Here is a 20,726-nt window from a genome sequence, read left to right as displayed (position 1 = left end):
GACAGGAAGTTACACAATAGAGAGCTATTCTCACAAGGGAAATTCTGTATATGTTGATAATGTTTTTTAATGAGGACTTGATTTTCTCGTTGTAGTGATCAACGAGTATTTCCTCTCGAGTATTTCATCTTACGGGATGTTAAAAGTCTTGTATTTTCATACGATGAATTATAAATCTCATTGCAAAATATATCAAAGAGGCTGTTTAAAGGAGCTTTACCTACGTTATAAGGTGATTACAAAAGCCTATTTCTCTGCTGATCGTGAAATTACGCGTATGTTGGCAAATTGCCACGCTAATGCGTCATTTTAAACATGAACATCTTGTCACTACGTTTACCAAGCGAAATTTGACGACGGTTTGCAGTAAGAACTGAGGCAAACGAGACAACTCCCAGAATAATCCAGTGATATTTCGAGATGATGGCGGACGTCATTACAAACTCTCGTTTTGCTGATGGAAGTTTATATCGTAGAATAGTTGCGTTACATGACATGCTACAAACAACCATTGTATATTGAATAAAAAGCTGATCATTAAATTAGCATAAATCTTTATTTAATTTTTTGTGACATCTGCTATTTACAGCAAATCGAGAATTCAGAAGACGTAATTTATTTATATCTTTAAATTCAAAACTATATTGTCAAAAACTCGGCAGTAGCCTTATTTTACTTTTTTGGATTTGCTCTTTTAACAATATATATATTAACAGTATATAATTGTTTAAATATTGTGTAAAAAATGTGTATTAATTAAATTTTTTTAAATATGCAAATTTTATATATCTAAAATATTTTTGATAACATTTTTCTAAAAAAATATTGTGCTAAACTGGTAAATTTTTGTAATAATTTTTGATGCATGTGATCTAATATTTAGTGAGAAGAGTTAACTCACAAATAATGCATGGAATTTCTTGCAATTTAAAATTCTAATACCCACATCTATGAAGCTATTTTTATACATATACTATTTTATTAGGTGTTGGAATTAATTCGTAGCGTTTTTTAATGAAAGAATGTTATTTATTTCACATGAGCATTAAAAAATACATTAATGAAAGTACTTCCCATCACTTGTAAAACGCTACGAATTAATTCCAACACCTAATACAATATGACGATGATTCATTAATCTAAAAAATTTTTATTTTAATAAAACAAGTTATTAATAAAAATATAACAATTTTGCATAATAAAACCGAAGACTTCATTTAAAAAAGGCTATATAAAAAATATTTACATAGATATTCTCTAAAATTTTTTATATTTCTGTCCTATATTTTTCCATTTTTATGAATTGATTTCCATATTTTTATATTTTCTTTCTAGAGAATTTGTCAAAAATGTGAAAAAGCGATAAGATTAAATAAACGAAATAAATTTTTAAAAATCTTAAAAATATTAGTGGAATTAAAAGCGAAATATTTAACCGCTCTTGTACAACCTTTTTAGAATGAACGTCTCTATCATTTGCGAACTACCTCGGTGTTCCCATATCACGGTCGACGAACTCCATCGTCACCTGGCAGTAGACAATCTTGACAACGTACATCGCGGTTCGAACCGCTGCAGCACTTCGCACTGACGACACTTCGCACCGTCGGTCCTCTCCTCGCGTTGCGAGTGATTTCCGATGTGCAGGAGACACACGCGGCTTGTCAAGCCCTTTGTGTCGTGTAGTATGCACGTGTGCGTACGTATCACCAGGAGAGAGGAACAGGAAAAGGAGAGAAACGGAGAGAAACTGAGAGAGAGAGAGAGATATTCGGACTCAAAGACGGATATCCGGTGTTCCGCTACTACGATCACGATGTACGCTGCCGCGCGAGTCGCGCGCTAATTAGCGATACTTGTGGATCGTTTGACGCAGATTGATCCTATTGAATAATTGTCTAATATCATTTCGATAAATATTGTAAATCAATATTGTCATACATACATGAAAGAGGATTATCTCAGAATTAATTATTGCAACTACATTTCTGATGTCTTTCTTTCGATTATCATAATACATCAATATTGTTAGATATATTTATCTGAAAATATGTTCATATTGAAACGTAACGTTGCAACTATACATGTATTATTATTTGAATTACTTTACAGCATAATTACTCCTAATGAAATCTAATTGAGTAATAGCAAACACGATAATCTGGAAACCAGATTGAATCTATCTAGGAGATAGTCCGCCAATTTAACTCTGAGATAGAAATTTTTTCACTGAAGCTCTGTTTAAGATGCACCGCATTCATCAAATTTACACGAAGTATTCTAATTAAATTAACAAAATAAGTAGAGGTTTGCAAAATTGTTATTTACAATGACAGCTTTTATGACGAAAATTAATCTTGTACACTTAGAGCTATAAGTCGACACAATTTTTCTGGATTGTGCGCTTGTTTTAATTTTACAGGATTAATTGAAACAGATTACACAGCATAGTTGGAAAGTACTATTTATAATTGAAAAACACCAACGCGCATGAATCTTTATTTGATTCTCAAAATAAAACGGGAATTTGCGGTTAGCATTTTACGGTCTCTCCTCGTATAAAAAAAAAATGTTCAGACAAAGTCGCGTAATTAGACCACAACTGTGTTAATAAGCTTTGCCTGACCGTGGCAATACGGCAGTAATTAGTTATTAACCATTACTAATTGTGATGTATCGTTTGAGAAACTGTGAGACGAACGGAACTCCAGATCTCAAAATGCAGAAGCTCGGAGTGGCACGGGCTAAATTTTCCGGAGGTCTTCTAAATTATTCATGGCAACCTTGTCCCAGTTTAAATTGACTATTTTATCTCGGTTTTTTGCGATCATGCAGAATAATCCAAAGGAAAACTGCATTTATTGCTTTTAAACACAATATTTTCTATTTTGTTCATATATTGGGTCATTTAAAAAATATCCGCGGTTTTTTCATTCAAAAATTGAACAAAAAATCGCGGATACTTTTTAAATGACCTAATATGTTGGTGTTGGAAGCAGAAGTTTTTGAAATCCCATACAGGAACAATAAATTTTATCTATCTGTTTACTATTAAATATACAGATAGAATAAAAGCAGGTAATGTTATTGATGAATAGAATAGGAATTTATTTTTTAAAGAAAGCACTGCATTATTTTCATTTTTATTTCTCTGGAGATATCATAGGATTGTCTTAATCCTATTTCTACAAATTCTTTAATTCTCAAATTTTTTAATATTTAAACGTTTTCAGTAATGTGTAAATAATGTTATAATATTTACACACACACACACACACACACACACTCACACACACACACATATATAATTACATTCACTTGTTACTGAAATTTATTACTGAATTAATACTGAATTTAATTTTTGGAAACTTTCATTAACTTTCATTTAGACGTTATAGCTAATAATATGTTTCTCAAGAGTTCTACATAAATTCTTAACATATATTTATATCGGAATAATGTTAATTTATAAGAATGAATATTCTCATTACCTGTTTTTACCTTACAAAACCATAATTATTGCAACTATGAAAGAAATTTCGTTGAATAAGAATGAATCGAGACGAAATTCGATTTTGTATATTCACAGGAAAATTATCATAATTCTGAAATTTTTCCGACGCTTGAATAATTAGTGAATTGTCGGCCTAGATAGAAAAATATTCTCTGACATAATTATTGGAGCATCTTCATCAATCTTTAATATTACTCGGTACAAAGCCGGAGAACATAATTAGCAATTAATTAATAAGAGAGATATGAAGTTTTAGATCTTTTATTAGTACCAAAGAAATTAATCATTTCGGAAGCTAAAATTGACCTCCTGCATGTCCCGAATTTTGTCTCGAGTATCTACATCGCGCGTGTGTATCTCTCGCATATAGTATAGCGAACACTTCCTGCGTTGCATTATCAAGGAGTTCACTACTTACCGATGGCATTTCTGTCTCTGTCGCTCCTGCACCCATAACGCCTCGCCAAGATTATGAGTCCCGCTCTGCACACCGCCCATGGTCGACCGCGAAGAGACCTGAATAGAAATTCACATTTAATGGTGGAGTGATATCATGTGAACGCTGGTATTTCGTTGTTACACATCTTGTAAACATTCAAAATGTATAGCGCGGCAATTACATATTCTACGTTATTGTTAAATTTATAGGCTCACATTCAGAATTTCAGCGTTTGTAACGTTGTTAATGCATATTTAGCATCTATAATTTACGTTACATTATACTATAGAATTTCAGAAATAAAAGCCCACATTTATTAATAAAAACGCATTTTGAATACGAACCACATAATGTCAAATTATACTCAATTTTGTTTTTAATCATTTGTATAGGTCATCATTGTTCCTATTCAATATGTCATTAATTTAACTAAAACAATGAAGTTAAACAATGTAAACTCAAGAAATGTATTAAATTTGATTAAAAAATTTAATTTATTCTTTATTAAATACGTTATGCATGTAATAAATATTTATTAAATTTTTTTCATTAAATGCATATGAACTTATTTACTTTGAAACTAAGCAATACAACTACAGAAATGGTTGATTTATATTTTGACACTCATGGATGTTAAAAATGACAAAATATTATCTATTCAAAAAAGATTTTTATTATTCTTTTGGTATATAAGTACACGGCTTATCGGCTATTGGTATATCTCTTTATTTAAGTAGTCTGATTGGAAAACTATAAACCCCAATAAATCCCTGAAAAGGATCAAGTATTGGAAAATATAATAAAGTCAAATATTATTAATGGCGGCACTGATTATTATTTCGCAATCGATTATTAATATTGAGAATCGAAATTTATATACTTTGCACTCGCGAGTTGGCAAACAAAAAGAAAATGCTGGATGAACATATTAATATCGATATTTTATAAATTAGCCAAACAAAGTGAACAGAATCAATTCTAATATTTTTATTTGTTCATTTGTTGCTAAATAGCTGCCAAAAAAAAAATTTGCTCTGTAACTTTCTTTTAAAAATGATGTTCCACTAAAGAAAGATTATTTAAGCGAAACGATACATATCTAATAACGACATTGTAACAATAACATAGGAATTTGTTATTAATTTGTAATTAATTTGTTATTAATTAGTTACAGTTAAAATATCCAAACAATATTAAGAATTATACTTTATACAAAACTTAGATATAATATTTCGATAAACAACAAATTAGCAATAAATTCCTACATTATTGTTAAGCATAATTTCGTTCTTTTATATATTCCGCTAACTTCCTTCTTAAAAAAATAATGTTCCTTCTTAAAAAAGTAATGATCTTTTACAGAACATTATCTTTTCAAGAAAACTTAAAGTTTTTTCTTTGGCAACTTTTCAGTAACAAATAAAAATGTTAGTTAGAATTGACTCTATTCACTTTGCTAATTTATAAGACGTTCAATATCGAGGAAATCCGCAGTGAAAAGTTCAATAAGCTTGACGTGGATCATTACAAACTTCGGTAATACCTCTGTAGCGTAAAAATACAAGCGAAAAGTATAGTATCATTTAAAATACTCTTAGAATCGCGCACTAAGAATCTTAGCAGCAAAAACTTTGGAGGCTCTTACTACTAGTATTAAAGAAGGTATAGTTACTGTAAAATAAATGTACGTTCTCTTAGGGCATAATTCCTCCATTCACTTATCATAATTTAGAACCCCATTAAAAATTGTACTGTGTACTATGTATTGCTGTTACAGTCTAAGTCTACGTTATCTTTTTTGACATACAATTATATAATACATAACCAATTGGTATAATAACACATTCAGTCTATATTCAGCTTAATCGGTCAATTTTGTACATCTTTAAACAAAGCGGAAAACGTCGGTAAAACGATGATGTAATTCGATTCTTTTTCTGCGCTGTTTGTCTACGTAACCGCCGGTCGTATAACTAACGATGTGAAAGGCGTCGTTTAAAAGCATTGTCAACCTTGTTTTCGAATATATTTAGAGCTCACTCGGCGTTACGAATAGTAGATTATTCAATTTTTGCCAAAAGATTGAGCACAAAAATGTTGAATTTGACGTAGGAAATACGTGCTCTCATGATGTATTTCAGGAAAACAGGTAATATTTTAAAAAGAAGTAAAAATAAAAGGCTCTGCCCAGCTCTACCTGCTGCACGTGCCCGCGGCGAGCTAAAAACCATTTATCCCTACTCCTATTCTTATCGACTTCGCTGCATGAATTTTTGTACCATGACTTGTTACTAGATGGCGTGCTTTCCCGTGAATAAAATCGATCCAAGGGGTATATAAATTCGAGACAGCACGAACCATTAATTGCGAATATAGAGATATTTCAACGTTAACTTTTTCGAGAAAGGGTCTTAACCATCAGGTTCTGACCCACTATAAAACCAAATAAGCAGACGCGGTATTGTTTCAGGTTCATTGTATATTTATGAAATATATTTCTCATAGATATTTTAAAAATTAACTTGCAAGAAAACATAGGTTTACAACGACACCATAAATATACTGTCCGATTTTAATAAGTTTTAAATATGTTAAATAAAAAAAATTTTTTTAATCCAAATATTTTAGATTAAAAAAATTTTATTATTCTTATGATACTCTTGGAACCAATTCAACTTCAACTTTTATTTACAACATTTTTTTTACACTTTTATTTAAAAATATTCTAAATAAAAAATGAATAAGAGTTTTAAGAGTATTTTATAACAATCATTACAATTTTTTATCTTTATAAATAAAACAATTTTTATTTATACATTTATAGAAATAAAAAATTAAAATTTTTTTTCATCATTATAAAATTCTCTTAAAACTTTCATTTAATAAACATTTTTTACGATTTTAAATAAAACATTTTTTATTAAAAAAATTTTTGATGTTTAAAGTTAAAGCCATTCGTTTTCATTCTCTCTCTCTCTCTCTCTCTCTCTCTCTCTCTCTCTCTCTCTCTCTCGTTTATCTAAAACATTTTTTTTTATTTTTAATGATTTAGAGTTTAAACTCACTCAGAAAGAAAAAAATCGATTTTTTTCTAAGAAGGCTTTCACTTTGTTAACGTGCGAGAAAGCACATCTATAAGAAAAGACGTGTTTCTATTAGATATATTTTAAATCAAGCTTATTAATCAGAAAAGGACATTTTGTTTCTCTTATTGTTGGAGTCAAAAATTCTTAAATTCGTAAGTAACTAAAAATTGTTATTTTTTTAATACGTAGTTTTAAATAATTTCTATACCGTTTTTCAACAAAACCAAGCATTGTAAAATCTTGATTATAATATTTCATTTGTTTGTTTAAAATAACAAGTTTTTATATCTTTTTTCTAATTTTACTCAAATAAATACCCGTATGTGAGACGAATCAAACATGAGAATGTATAAATATAAGACATATGTTTGATATAGAATTCTGTCTTGATGACAACATAAATTCGAAATATTTTAATCCGTCATTTATATGGATATGCAATATATATAGAATAGCGATAGTCCAATACCTAACCGAGCGATCACGTACATCTATCTCACAGTTTCCGACATCCTGAGGGAATATTCATATATTATCCATGCATCCCAGGTGCTTTAGCCAATGAACATTCACGTTACGAAAAATCGAGTCTATCTATCTAGCGTCACGTTTATTTTGCGCGGTGCATACATTGCTCTCAATTAAAATAGCAAAATCGCAATGTATTCTTTAAATTCGTAGAAAAATATTCAAATTGGCAAATTGCAAATTTGAAAGTCAAAGGTCAAATATAAAATTAAAAATTGAATTATGAAAACGGAAACTACTAAATTTTATTTATTTCTTAACTATTACGCATATTTATAAATTTATAATTATAGTTTTTTACATGTTATAATTTTTCATATATTAAAGTATGTGCAAATGTAAAATTTGAAACATTTTTTTTGTAACTTAATATATTGTTTGAGGAAACGTAATACCTTTATGATAGTAATCCATGTTATCGAGATATCTCAAATGTCGCCGACTGTAATCACTATATATATGAGATAACATCTGATAAAGCATAATACGGCATTATTACCAAAAGAGGAAGTGAAACTACAGTGTGTCAATCATATGTGAATTATCAGTTAAATTAATAAAGGTTTGACCTCGAGAATTTTTTATCAGTTATCGCGAAGAGCGTAATGTAGGAATTACAGATTCTGAAAGAACGATGAAATTATTGTATAATAAATAATTTCGATAATATTTCTCATACATAAATTTAATTCTTATATCGCTTTACAAGAATATCATTTCTTCCTTCGTCCGATTTGATAAAATGTTTCCATGTCATCAGGACTAAGACTTTCTAGACGATCACCGGCGCGTAAATTTCTCACAATTTGTTTTTGTTGAAAGTTATACGGTAATTAAAAAAAGAATAAAAAAGTGAATGCATGTGTACGAAAGACTTTCTTACAATTTTCCAGGTAGAATTTTCCTTACTCTTTTAATTGAATTAAAATATAAAAGAATTGCTTTACAAAGATTTAATTTATGCATCTTATTGCAAAAAATATTATTTTATTGAAAAGCTTATACATTTAATTAGAGACTCCTTTACGTAGCTGAGATTAAAGTTATAGTGAATTAAATCGTCCTTATTTTCATATTTATTCCGTATATTGTATATATTTCAGCTATTGAATTTCACAGCTGCATATTAATAATATAACTACATTTACACATTTACAGAAATTTAAAATTAATACGTTTTCTTTTCATTTTAACAACTGTACACATATTTGGTCCGCCGTAGTTAAGTATTCGGAGCGTGTAATATTTTCCAAGTAAACCAGATTTCATAAAAGCAGCTGTGATTAAATTTAATAACGCGCAAAACTATTTGAAATATCTTAACTTGGATTTAATGCAAGAATGGAATAAATTTGTAGAAAATTTTTAAAAGATCATACCGAAAGTGAACTCTCTCATTCTATTTATTAATTGAACAGGATATTGTAGTAGACTGTGGCGATAAAATTCACACAATGATCTATGGTTCCGGTTTTTTCTTCCCTTAAATCCTTCGATTAATTATCTTAGGAATTCACACGAGTCCCACTGAGCAATTACTCAGGTATTAACGGCATCATTTCTTGGAAAGGCCGAGATAAATTGAACAGTGTCAATCCAGCTGTATTATGAAATATCCGCACCTACCCTCGGGAATTTCCCTGGGCGCTCGTCAGTCGTACATCTCCAGAGAATAGATCTGAGAGCAAATTTGATTGCAAGTCTAGAGAAACTCAAAGAAGCTTAGGATATTGTCACAAAAAAAAGAACTGCAACTGCAATGTCGACTTGGTTCCACGGTCACGTCACTTATTAATTGAACAGGATCTTATGGTAGACTGTGGCGGCACAGAAAACTTCACCACCGCATCACACTGCGATCGGTGAAAGAAGGGAGACGAATGGCTAGGTGGTGGTAAATTTCTTGCCTCTTCCATCTGCGTACCAACCTACTCGTCGAGCGATGCACATCGCCATGCATCGTCTGCGTGGAGAGAGGTGTACTAATTGCCGGACGTTGCCTGTATTCGCCTAAGGAACAACAACAATTAACATGGCACCGAATTCCCACCTGAGAAGTTACGGCTACCAATTGCTACTGATTACTTCTACGGTGATCACACCTCCGAATGATTGAGGAATCTTATCTATCGCTCTCTCTCTCTCTCTCTCTCTCTCTCTCTATATATATATATATATATATATATATATATATATATATATGTATATATATGTATGTATATATATTTCCCTTTCGGGACGAAAACTCTCGATGACAAACAATCACTGATTACGTACCGCGAAATTTGTGAACGAAGTGGTACATCGATGGTTCTTTATGCGTTTATATAAATAATATTGTAAATAACCATATTTTATACACACGATAAACACGACAACATATTGTTGTATACATTTTTATATAGCAAATGTTATTTTAACAAATATTATTGTAACATCGTAACACGTCTAAAACGAAATTAATGCAAAAAGATAAAATATTTTTTCTCTTTGTTCAAAAAAATAAGCTTCATTTAAAATAGAAAATATTTGTACATATTTTGCAGATAAAAAATGATATTTTATTAAGGAAATATTGACTAAAAGCATTATTCAAAAATATATTATAAACTTCTCATCATTTACAGTAGATTTATTTGATCTAAAGCGATAAATCCTTTCGCGTATCTATCCATCATAAACGTCGATTTCATACATTATCTCGTTTTATTACCGTGTCAAATATGAGAAATTCGCATGTCTATCATAATTCTAGATTGAAATATATAATATATCATTTTCCCGTCAAAATTGTTTTTCCTATGTAACATTTTTTTTTATTTTGTAAATACATTGGGCTATGGATTATTTTTCAAAATTTATTTATTTATTTTATCAAATAACGTTTTTATTTTCTTTCATGATCTCATTTCATGTATCTGTATCCTTCGCAGTTTCTTTCTTAATATTTCAAGGTGGTACGGTCTTTAATTTTATTTGTTTACTTTACTGAATTAGTACGACTTCAACAAATTTTAAGGAACCTATAAAAACAATTTTTGCGTCAAAAGATGCATTTTCAAACATCGTTAGCGCAGACGGATTAACGCTCGGTTCCGTTCTGCTTACAACGGCAAAGATCCGCGGTTCGTCCCATTCCGTTCTCCACACTCTAATACCTTCCTCATATCAACGGCTCGTAACCAGGTTAATACAATCCAGCTCTCGATTGCGCGATTATCACGCGAGCAAAGTCGCGGAAACGATACACTTTGTCGACCCCCGCAAATGTTTTTTTGCTAGTTTGAAAAATGCACTGTGTAATATTTCTAAGAATATTTACGAATTAAGGACATTATCAGAATGAAAAAAGCAAGTCTAAAATTTTTAGAATCATCATTTTGAAAATTCATACATTCATGAAAGAAAACTTATTTATCCGGGAAAGCTTAGGAAACCTGTCAAAAATAAAAAAGTATATAGGTTTATTTGAACGTTTTGCAAAAACTTTTGTTTCTAATGAACGATGAGATAGATTTCAATGAGTGTATTTACATTTAACATATTGGACCATTAAGTATTGTAAAAATATCTGAGTACCCATCATGAAGCATATTGGAATGAATTCCAGTCAGAATTATTCCGGTTTCTCAGAAAATAGAAATCTAGGAAATAATTGAATAATTCAGATCGACTTTTTCCATGATAGGTGCTCAGAAAGATTCAGGAAGATAAATATACAGATCCATTTAAAACCAAGTAATGAAATATATCGAAAATTGAATCCGGTAAGCAAAAATGTTTCAGACTAAAATTGTATGGCTTGAAGAGAGACACATAATGATTCCATAGTTGTTTAAGTTCTTTATTAAATCAATTTTATTATAGAGAATTTGTTACATTATTTTATATTGGCAATAATTGAGAGACATATTCTTATTAAATTTAAAATTTTATCTTATTCTCTATAATTACATTTGCAATATTGCTCGTCAATTATTGAGATCAATTAATTTAAAAAAAATAGGACTATTTATCAAAAGACTATCCCCCACAATTTGATTTATCATAACTGAAAATATTTTCTAGACTTATTTCGTAGGTACACGATGCAGGGTATGACGTACATATGTATAATACGAAGCAAGTATCTAGTGTGTAACTAATGTTAACGCATATTCTTATAATTGCGCATTTTGCACATCTCTGTTGTCTCACCGGAACATTATGTTCCGTTCTAACTACTTTATAATTTTAATTATTACATAAAATTAATATATAATTATAATATATTATTTAATCAAATTGCCAAAGATAACTTGATTCAAATATTAATTAGCCAATATTTTAACAATTTAAGTTGATACTATTTATAAGTAAAAATAATGCTGTGTAAGAATATTGGTTTGCATGGTAGTTTGATTCTGTTGAGTGGAAAAGTAGGCTTAAGTATACGTAGTGCGGAATTTCAAACTAGAACATTTCTTATCCGAACTTTTGACAATGAATATCCGCGAAATATCCGCGAAATATCCGCGAAGCGATGCACGCACGCATCTTTCTCTTATGTGTAAATCCAAATCGTCAAAGTCCGCGTGATACATGCAATCAAATAAGAATTTAGAAAATAGGAACGGAATAGTTATCAATACTAAAGATTTGAAAAGTAATTAACACGGAAAATCTGAGGAAGAAAAGAAAAATGAATAGGAGAAAGCAAGAATGTGTTATAAACAAATATTTGCTCAAAGTTTCATAATCACTTTTACGAGTTTCGCTAATTACGCGAAAATTCATTATGATAATTACACGGAAAGAATGATTTTACTAAAGTATTTAAAAATTTAAATACATACATATGAAAATAATTTTGTTAATTAAAATAACGTAGAACGCTTAAGCATAATGAACAATGTTGCGAAGCGTTTTGACAGCCAGTTTTAGCGCTCTACATTAATATTTAGAATAAAATTATTTTCGGATCTGTATTTAATTAAATGTTTAGATACTTTAGTACAAAACCGTTCCGTGTACTCATTCATAATTCATAAAGTCATTAATTATGAGAATTGAGTGACCTATTTAGAAAATGACTTTGCAAAATGTAGAATATGCTTTGAGAGAACTCTATGTACAAAGTGTTATATCAACTATATAGGTCAGTATATTGGATTGCCTTCTCTATCAGGCATGCATGATCAATCGATTACATTCATAAAATATATATTACATTTATGAAATAATCGGTCGATCAACATATGTTGATATAATACCCTGTATATCTGTGCCTTTACGCGAAGCAAATATGTGATACATAAATATATATTAACGCAGGTTCGGATGTCATCGTGGCATATTACCGAGGACTTCCCAGAATCACGGTACCTCTTCCATCCAGGAGGGAACACTGCTCGTTCACCATGAAGCCAATAACGCACACGGTCGGCAATTTTTTAGATATGCTAAAGACAGAGGATCGTGGCATCGATCGAGCATGCATAACGTCGCTTGGTAAGACGCCGTACAAATCATTTTTTCAGCTAATTCATTCATTACGTCAGAGAAATTGGAAATCAGATTAAAGTCCTTGCATAATATCCCAAAGATAAAGATCTTAATCGTTTTTTCAGATGGGGTCAGGATAGCTTCCAGCAACACGATAGAATCGCTTTTAGAAGAGGATTTCAAATTATTAATAAACGATAACGAATACATTGTCTCACCGCCGTTACGAGAAAGGTGCACGACTGTGAGTTATCAAATAAAAACGATATCTTTTATTAGCTTAATCCTGCGAAGCGCGTAGTTGCGACATGTACTTTAATTTAATTTATTTGTACATCAATTGTAATGTATTTGATTGACTAAAAGCTTTAGTAATATTTCTTCAAGCGTAATAATATATTTTATCGGTAATATATTTTGAGTCACGCGGGATTTCCCTTGTCGAACCGTGTTCAGCAAGTATCGACATGTATGTCTTCCGGTTTCACAGGAGGATTTACAGAAACTCGGAGATGTACAAGCGCTCGTTGCGCAGTTGTACGAGGCATTCCACGTGCGGGAGTACCATGTCGACATGGAAAGATCTGTTATCGCCGAGCTGGAGAATATTAGACTACAGCTGGAACCCATGGAACAGGTAAAAATACGTTTCTATAGTTCGTCCTATGTCGCAACGTAAATAGGGTGCCGTTAAATAGGGTACTTTTGTCCCAAATTATATAGTTTGATTCAAATTTTAATCATGCTTATATGACATGTCAAAATCGGAACATAAAACTTCTTCAAAATGTCTTGTAGATCTCTTATATCCTGATTTTAGACTGATTATATCCTGATTTCCTGTGTGTTGTTACCTAGCATTTTTTTAAATTTGAATCAAAGTTACTTCAAATTCTATGTCGAATATTCCATTTTATGGTATACGGATTAAGCAGCATACGCGTGCGTATGCTAAAAGAAGAACGGTATTTGTTAGGATAAAATTGATTTAATGGTAAGCCTTTAAAGCCTTTAAAGGCGCACCCATGAATTGGCTTTCCATCGCGCGTAAATTAAATTTAAATGCGAACACACTCCCATTGTCCGTTTTCTCTCACTACATTCCGCCTATGGTTTTTCTTAATTGCCATATTCTTGAGCGTTCTAATTAGCACACTCGCGTCGCACTTTGCACACGCGACCAACGATACTTTTCTAATCCCTTTTATACGCATCGCGCTCATTGTTACGCAACATTGTAAGAAGAAAACGTCTGCGAAATTCCCGCGTCTTTTTTTCCCTCCTTATGAAATAATAAGGTAGGGTAAAAGGTGCCGTTTCTTCCACGATACTTCTATTCCTCCATCTCCGGCCTCATTTTCTCAATTACTTAGAGAATACGATAGAAGCTAAATTATCTTCACTGAGAGAAAAATACAAGGTGAATGATGAGCGCGGGGTTTTCACATTCTCTTAATCATTCTAGAAATTGCAAGAGATACAAAATGCCGCTTACAAGAAGGCGAATTTTTTTATCTGGACGTTCCTAGTCATGATGTCTATCCAATTTGGGGCGTTGGCCAGATTAACCTGGTGGGAATACTCATGGGATATAATGGAGCCCATTACTTACTTCGTCACTTATGGCACTACTATGATGTGGTTTATTTATTACCTCGTGACTCGACAGGTTGGTTTTAGAAAATAAAAAGTACCTATAAGCTGAAATCATAACAGAACATTGCAAATTGTCAGAAATGGATTATACAACGCAAAATGTCGCAAAAGGACGTAACACGATACGATCAATCATGATTTTTCTTCATATATCTTCACTTAGGAATACATGCTGCCGGACGTGTTGAATAGACGCCACCTAATAGTGCTTCATAGAAGAGCGCGAAAGATCGGTCTTGACATTGACGTGTACAATACGTTGAAGAATCGCGCGTACGAGTTGGAGACCACGCTGAAAATTATTCGCGGCCCTTTATACGATTACAAGACGCAACGGGAGCGACAGCAACGCTCTAGATCAAGCTCCAGTAGCTCAAGATCACCAAGTTCCTCACCTAGCCCTAGTCCTAGCCCTAGTCCTAGCCCCGAAAAAGACGTTCCTAAAGTTATATCCGAATCGGATATCCCCGAGGAAATACGTCGAAGAATATAAAATTTAATCACAAGGTGTTCAACGATGACGCGTGCGACGGAGTTGAAATGTAACAGAATCAATGATTACCGATCGCTTAAATCGATATTATCTTCTTCCAACGAAGTACACTCAAAAAAAAAGACTTCCTTCTGTCGAGTATGAAAGCGATGCACTCAGGGTAATTTTCAAATCCGCATAATCGGATGCTAAACGATCGGAATTGTTAGACTGAAATGGAAATGTAATTTATTTTTGTGTTTGTGTACGTTTACGTGAAGAAAATCTCAACCGCAATGATATCTCAGATCTCGAGTCAGTCTTCCAAGTATAGTATCGGCGGTAACCAACTTTCGTCACGCGCAATGCATTTCATAGGCGTTAAAGTGTCACGGATTATCGAATGCTCAATGCTGTCGACATGTTTGGAAGACATTAGAGAAATATATATAAAAGAGAAAGAGAGTATACTAAGCGTCATAAATTTTTTTAATAATCACTAAATGAATATCTTTCAGTCTTCAGCTAGTATTCCGAGAAATGATACATTTCACAAAGATTTTATCTTGTAAAAAATATGATTTTAAAAAATACGTTTTATTTAGGTATGATAAATTATCAAAATGACATTAAACGTTTAAGTATTTTACATGACGCTCTTTCCGAAAGTAAGAAACGTAATTGTTAAAGCATTTATGGCGCTTATGTGTGCGTGTATACTATTTTGATTAACTCTTTGTTGGATTGTTAGTGTAATTGGAGAGTTACATCTTGAGAAATATAAATGGATTATTGTAGATTACCTTATTACTTTATCTAATTTTAATACTAATTCAACTGTTATCTCTTATGCTCGGCCGAATTATATATATATAATAACAAATCTCAATACTATAATTTGAGACAAATCTCTACTTTTGCAAATTAAATGCATTGAACTTAAAATGTAAAAATATATACATCTTGATTAATGAAAATTTGATAGAGGATATGTGTGTGTGTGTGTGTGTGTGTATCTTCTACCAAATTTGTGTGTGTGTGTGTGTGTGTGTGTGTGTGTGTGTGTGTGTGTGTGTGTGTGTGTGTGTGTGTGTGTGTGTGTGTGTGTGTGTGTGTGTGTGTGTGTGTGTGTGTGTAAATATATGTATACATATATATATATATATATACATTGGAGCCTGGATTATTCGCTGAGCGATGTAGGATGATGATGAAGGATGAAACGTTTTATAAGTTAGCGGAACAGAATCAATTCTAATTAACATTTTTTATTTGTTGCATATTTGTTGTTAAAAAGTTGACAAAGAAAAAATTTTTTTGCTCTACCAGTTTTTTTTTAAATGATGTTTCGCTAAAGAAAGATTAAGTTAGCGGAACAATATACATATAATAAAGCCAATCTACTTCAAAATAACGTAGGAATTTATTGCTAATTTGTTGCTGTCGAAATATCCTAGTTTTGAATCCATTACCTACAAGTGTAAATAACAATAAAATATTAATAAAAAATTTGTTGCTCTCGAAACATACAAGTTACGAATTTGTTGCTTACAAAATTCCAGAGTGGAGGATTAACAGGTGTGAAAATCTCTCAATATGCAGAAAGTTACAAAAGATTATCCTTAGAGTGAAACTTTAAGCAAGCAACAAATTTTTTACTAATGCTTTAATCTTGTTCCGCCAGCTCGCTAAGGGTTTATTATTTACACTTATTTCGTAGATATTGGATTCAAAACTAGTACATTTCGACAGTAACAAATTAGTAATAAATTCCTACGTTATTTTGAAGTAGACTGGCTTTGTTATATGCATATCGTTCTGCTAACTTAATCTTCCTTTAGCGGAATTTTCATTTAAAAAAAACTGGCAGAGTAAACAATTTTTTTCTTTGGCAACTTTTTAGCAATAAATGAGCAACAAATGAAAATGTTAATTAAAATTGATTCTGTTCATTTTGTTCCGCTGACTTATAAGACGTGATGAGGAAGTGCTTTGGAGACAACTAGCTACGATTGACGCGATCCCAGAATTTTGATTGGGCTCTATAAATAATATATACATATAATATATTTATTTTTCTTTGCGTTTGCACTTAACAAGCTTTATCATAAATTGTTTAATATACATATATTAAATATACATTTGAAATTTGTATTAAGCATCTTACTAATTTATTCGATTATCTATTTGCCATTATCAAGGATTCGGACGGAAAAAATTCTAAATAACGGTCCTAGTCTAAATTCAACTTTTAATTTCAGTTTTTTTACCATAACGATTACCATAACGGTATATTTGTTTGGATTTCGATCCTTTTCGGTCCTTTGGGTTTCAGTTTTTGGTAATTACGTACCATAACGGTCACGTTATCATTGAGATCGAGATCGATCGAAAAAGAAATCAACACCGAAATTGAAAATTAGGTATCTTCAAACCGTAATCGTAACCAGCCGAAATTTTAATGTATCCATAATGTATCTATAATGCAATTTCGGTCTGAGTCCCTGTTGATTATGCATATGTTTTTATTCAGTACATACAAAAAGTATTCACATGCATCAATGCGCATTAATATATTCAATCGAATTCACAAATAATAATTTAGAAATTAGTTGACAAGTAATTGTTATGTCATTACAATGTAACATACCTCGCGAAAAATTGTGAAAAGATCCTACAAAACATTAAAGTGTTAAGGGAATTAAGAGTAAATTACGTTTATAATTGTGTATATACAATAATTAAATTGTGTACATAAAGCAAATGTGTATTATAAGAATTGTACAACATTAAAAAATTGCGAACATAACTACCAATCGTAAAAAACTATAAGTTGTTATGTAATATAAAAGCACATATTTTAATTGCATTTTTTAATATTGTATGATTTATACATTTTAAAACTTCTCATATGTATATTTTATAAATTAAGCGAACGCAAAATTTTCATCTTGTAAATATTAAAAACATTCGTTTTAATAATCGAAAACAATCATCTTTAATAATTGTGAATATAATCATTATAAAGAATAGTTTTCAATTATCGGGACGAATTGACGTGCGTGTAAAGTAATTAATGAAGTAATTACTAAGTCATTTTGCATAATCTTTTAAAATAACGCTGTTGATTCGCGAAGTGATATTATGATATACATCGATGTAGGCGTTATTATATATACATAGGTTTTCACAAAATCAACGAAATTTTACATACCATAATTACCACATTAACATAATACCAATAATCTCATCCTTATCACCAATATCATTATCCTTCCTCTCATTAGTCATTTAAATTCTATATTGATATAAAAAAAAACTCCATCCAAATGGAACATGTTAATGATTCAGAGATATATTAGGTGTTGGAATTAATTCGTAGCGTTTTACAAGTGATGGGAAGTACTTTCATTAATGTATTTTTTAATGCTCATGTGAAATAAATAACATTCTTTCATTAAAAAACGCTACGAATTAATTCCAACACCTAATATATTATAGAAGATTAATTATATAATTCATTCATTCGTTCTCTTTACCTCATATTAATGCATTTTACAAAAATATTTAAACATTCTTTCAAAATTTTATCTTCAAAAATTTCTAACTCTTGAATAATCAAACTCTATATTATAGAGACTCATCGATACATATGACCAAAAAAAAATAAAAAGCACGTACATTACTATTTAGCTAACTACTATTATTATTAGCTTTTAATAGAGGCAGCATAAATAATGCTATTGTTACTATTATGCTTTTCTAGGTGATTTTCACGAAAGTATCATGATAAAAGAATTGATATGTAGATCTCTCCACATTTATGGGAACTTCTTCTCGCTTTCATAAAATCTATCCGTCCGCTAAAGTAGTTCGTTGAATCCATAATCAGCCTCTTTTCTCATACCTTAATAATTTAAAAAGAAAAAAATTAGGGTTCAATATATTCATGATCTATGATTTATATTTTGAATGCATCAAAATCTCTATGAATCTGTTTCACAAAGATTTTAACTAAATTTATAACTCTTCAATCTTTTATCGGAACAAATTAAAATATGTTTATTAAGATTAAATTGTCCTAAAAATAGCATTCTTATAAATTTTTTATTTCAAAAAATCTTTACGTAATGATATATTATTTAAGAATTATGCATTTTTTTAATACCATCAATAAAAAAATATATTAATATTCTATTTCTCTTAAACGTAGATATACGATCAAGAATTAGAAAATTTACAAATAAGGTATATATGCTACTAACGTTAGAGGCCAACGCTTTTTACAAACAGGAAACGAACCACAAAGCACAATTACACGTAGAATTTATCCACCTTCTCCTTAATAAGTTTCCTACTTCTCATCTAAGAATAGACGTTTCGTACAAAGAGTTAAAGGTTTCTAGAGTGTAGCGCGAATAAAAGAGGCATAATAACATCTAGAATAACATGAATGAAAGTATCACTTTCCTATTTCTAATCGTCACCGCGCAGTTATCTTCCTCAAATATTTTGTACTATTCTTAGGAGATTATTATATGTATATATAATAGATTTTTGTACATATTATAAATATATTCATATGTACGTATTGTACATGCACATATACATTTTACGCAAACGGATGTAAGCACGCATAATTTTGCGAGCGATATTGCCTTAGCGCATCTTTCCCAAACTTATCGCCTAATTCTCGATTGATCACATAGAATAGATAATCAAAGCTCTGGCTATGTATAAGATTACTGTATATCTGCATACACGTACAAAACTCGCTCCTGGATCCTGAATGTAAATGTTAAGGGATAAGGAGAGAGGACTTGTTTGTGAAATATTCATGATAATCGCAAACTCCGATATCGATTTTATCTCATCAGATCGCGTAAAGGAACGATCGAACACCGAATCTCATTTCATACAAATCGCCTCCTGCGACAAGTCTCATTCATTTCTCATGTCATAGATCATTTCGATCCGTATTAAACAGTCGTAAATCGATCCACGATTGATCCTCATTTCAGCTAAGTTTGAACTAAAAATTGAACCAATCAGATTTATTAAATTGTTTGAAAAGTGTTTTTCAAATGAAAGACTGATTCAAACCTAGCTCAAATCGGATCTCAAATTGAATCACGACTATGAATATGATTCTTCGAGATTTATATTTTTTGAATCGATGTTGTATCACTTCCACGTTTCAAATCGCGCGAAATTTGGCGAATTTAATTTAAGATCTGTGCACAAAATGAAAACAATAAGTGTATCTGTAAAGTGCTATATGTGATCGCAGGCACAAATTTTATTATTAACTATACTCGGAAAGGATTACATGACAGTGTTACGTCGACAGTAATTCTCGATTAACAAGCACACCTACGAATATTTATTTGTACTTTTACGTGTACACGCTATTTACAGATGATGTATGAATGTTTATTCAAACGGAGATGTGCTGTGATTTACGTCCAATGTACTTACTTCAGTGTGAAGAGAAGAGAATCGAAAATAAAATAGAAATACAAATATGCGTGATATCAAATTGAAGTA

General features: G+C 31.0%; 2 protein-coding genes across 2 annotated transcripts in view; one reads left to right on the top strand and one right to left on the bottom strand.

Annotated features, from left to right (window-relative positions):
- jv (javelin) overlaps nucleotides 1-9,372 on the bottom strand; it is a 30,670-nt gene extending 21,298 nt beyond the window's left edge. Inside the window, exons 1-2 of the mRNA XM_011066283.2 lie at nucleotides 9,194-9,372; nucleotides 3,933-4,030 (exon numbers count right to left, since the gene is read on the bottom strand). Coding sequence (XP_011064585.1) covers nucleotides 3,933-4,012 — 80 coding nt within the window. The 5' untranslated portion in view covers nucleotides 4,013-4,030; nucleotides 9,194-9,372. The remainder of the gene's footprint in view (nucleotides 1-3,932; nucleotides 4,031-9,193) is intronic.
- Nucleotides 1-20,723, top strand: part of MCU (mitochondrial calcium uniporter) — a 63,939-nt gene extending 43,216 nt beyond the window's left edge. Inside the window, 6 exon segments of the mRNA XM_011066395.2 lie at nucleotides 12,881-13,057; nucleotides 13,177-13,295; nucleotides 13,542-13,688; nucleotides 14,517-14,720; nucleotides 14,871-15,173; nucleotides 15,175-20,723. Of these exon segments, the coding sequence (XP_011064697.2) occupies nucleotides 12,881-13,057; nucleotides 13,177-13,295; nucleotides 13,542-13,688; nucleotides 14,517-14,720; nucleotides 14,871-15,173; nucleotides 15,175-15,207 (983 nt within the window). The 3' untranslated portion in view covers nucleotides 15,208-20,723.
- Nucleotides 20,724-20,726: the final 3 nt, after the last annotated feature.

Source organism: Acromyrmex echinatior, chromosome 2 (assembly GCF_024713525.1).
Source record: "Acromyrmex echinatior isolate Ae372 chromosome 2, ASM2471352v2, whole genome shotgun sequence".
In the NCBI taxonomy this organism is placed as follows: Eukaryota; Metazoa; Arthropoda; class Insecta; order Hymenoptera; family Formicidae; genus Acromyrmex; species Acromyrmex echinatior.
The sequence above is the reverse complement of the archived record's forward strand: the minus strand, read 5'-3'. Positions and strand labels throughout refer to the sequence as shown.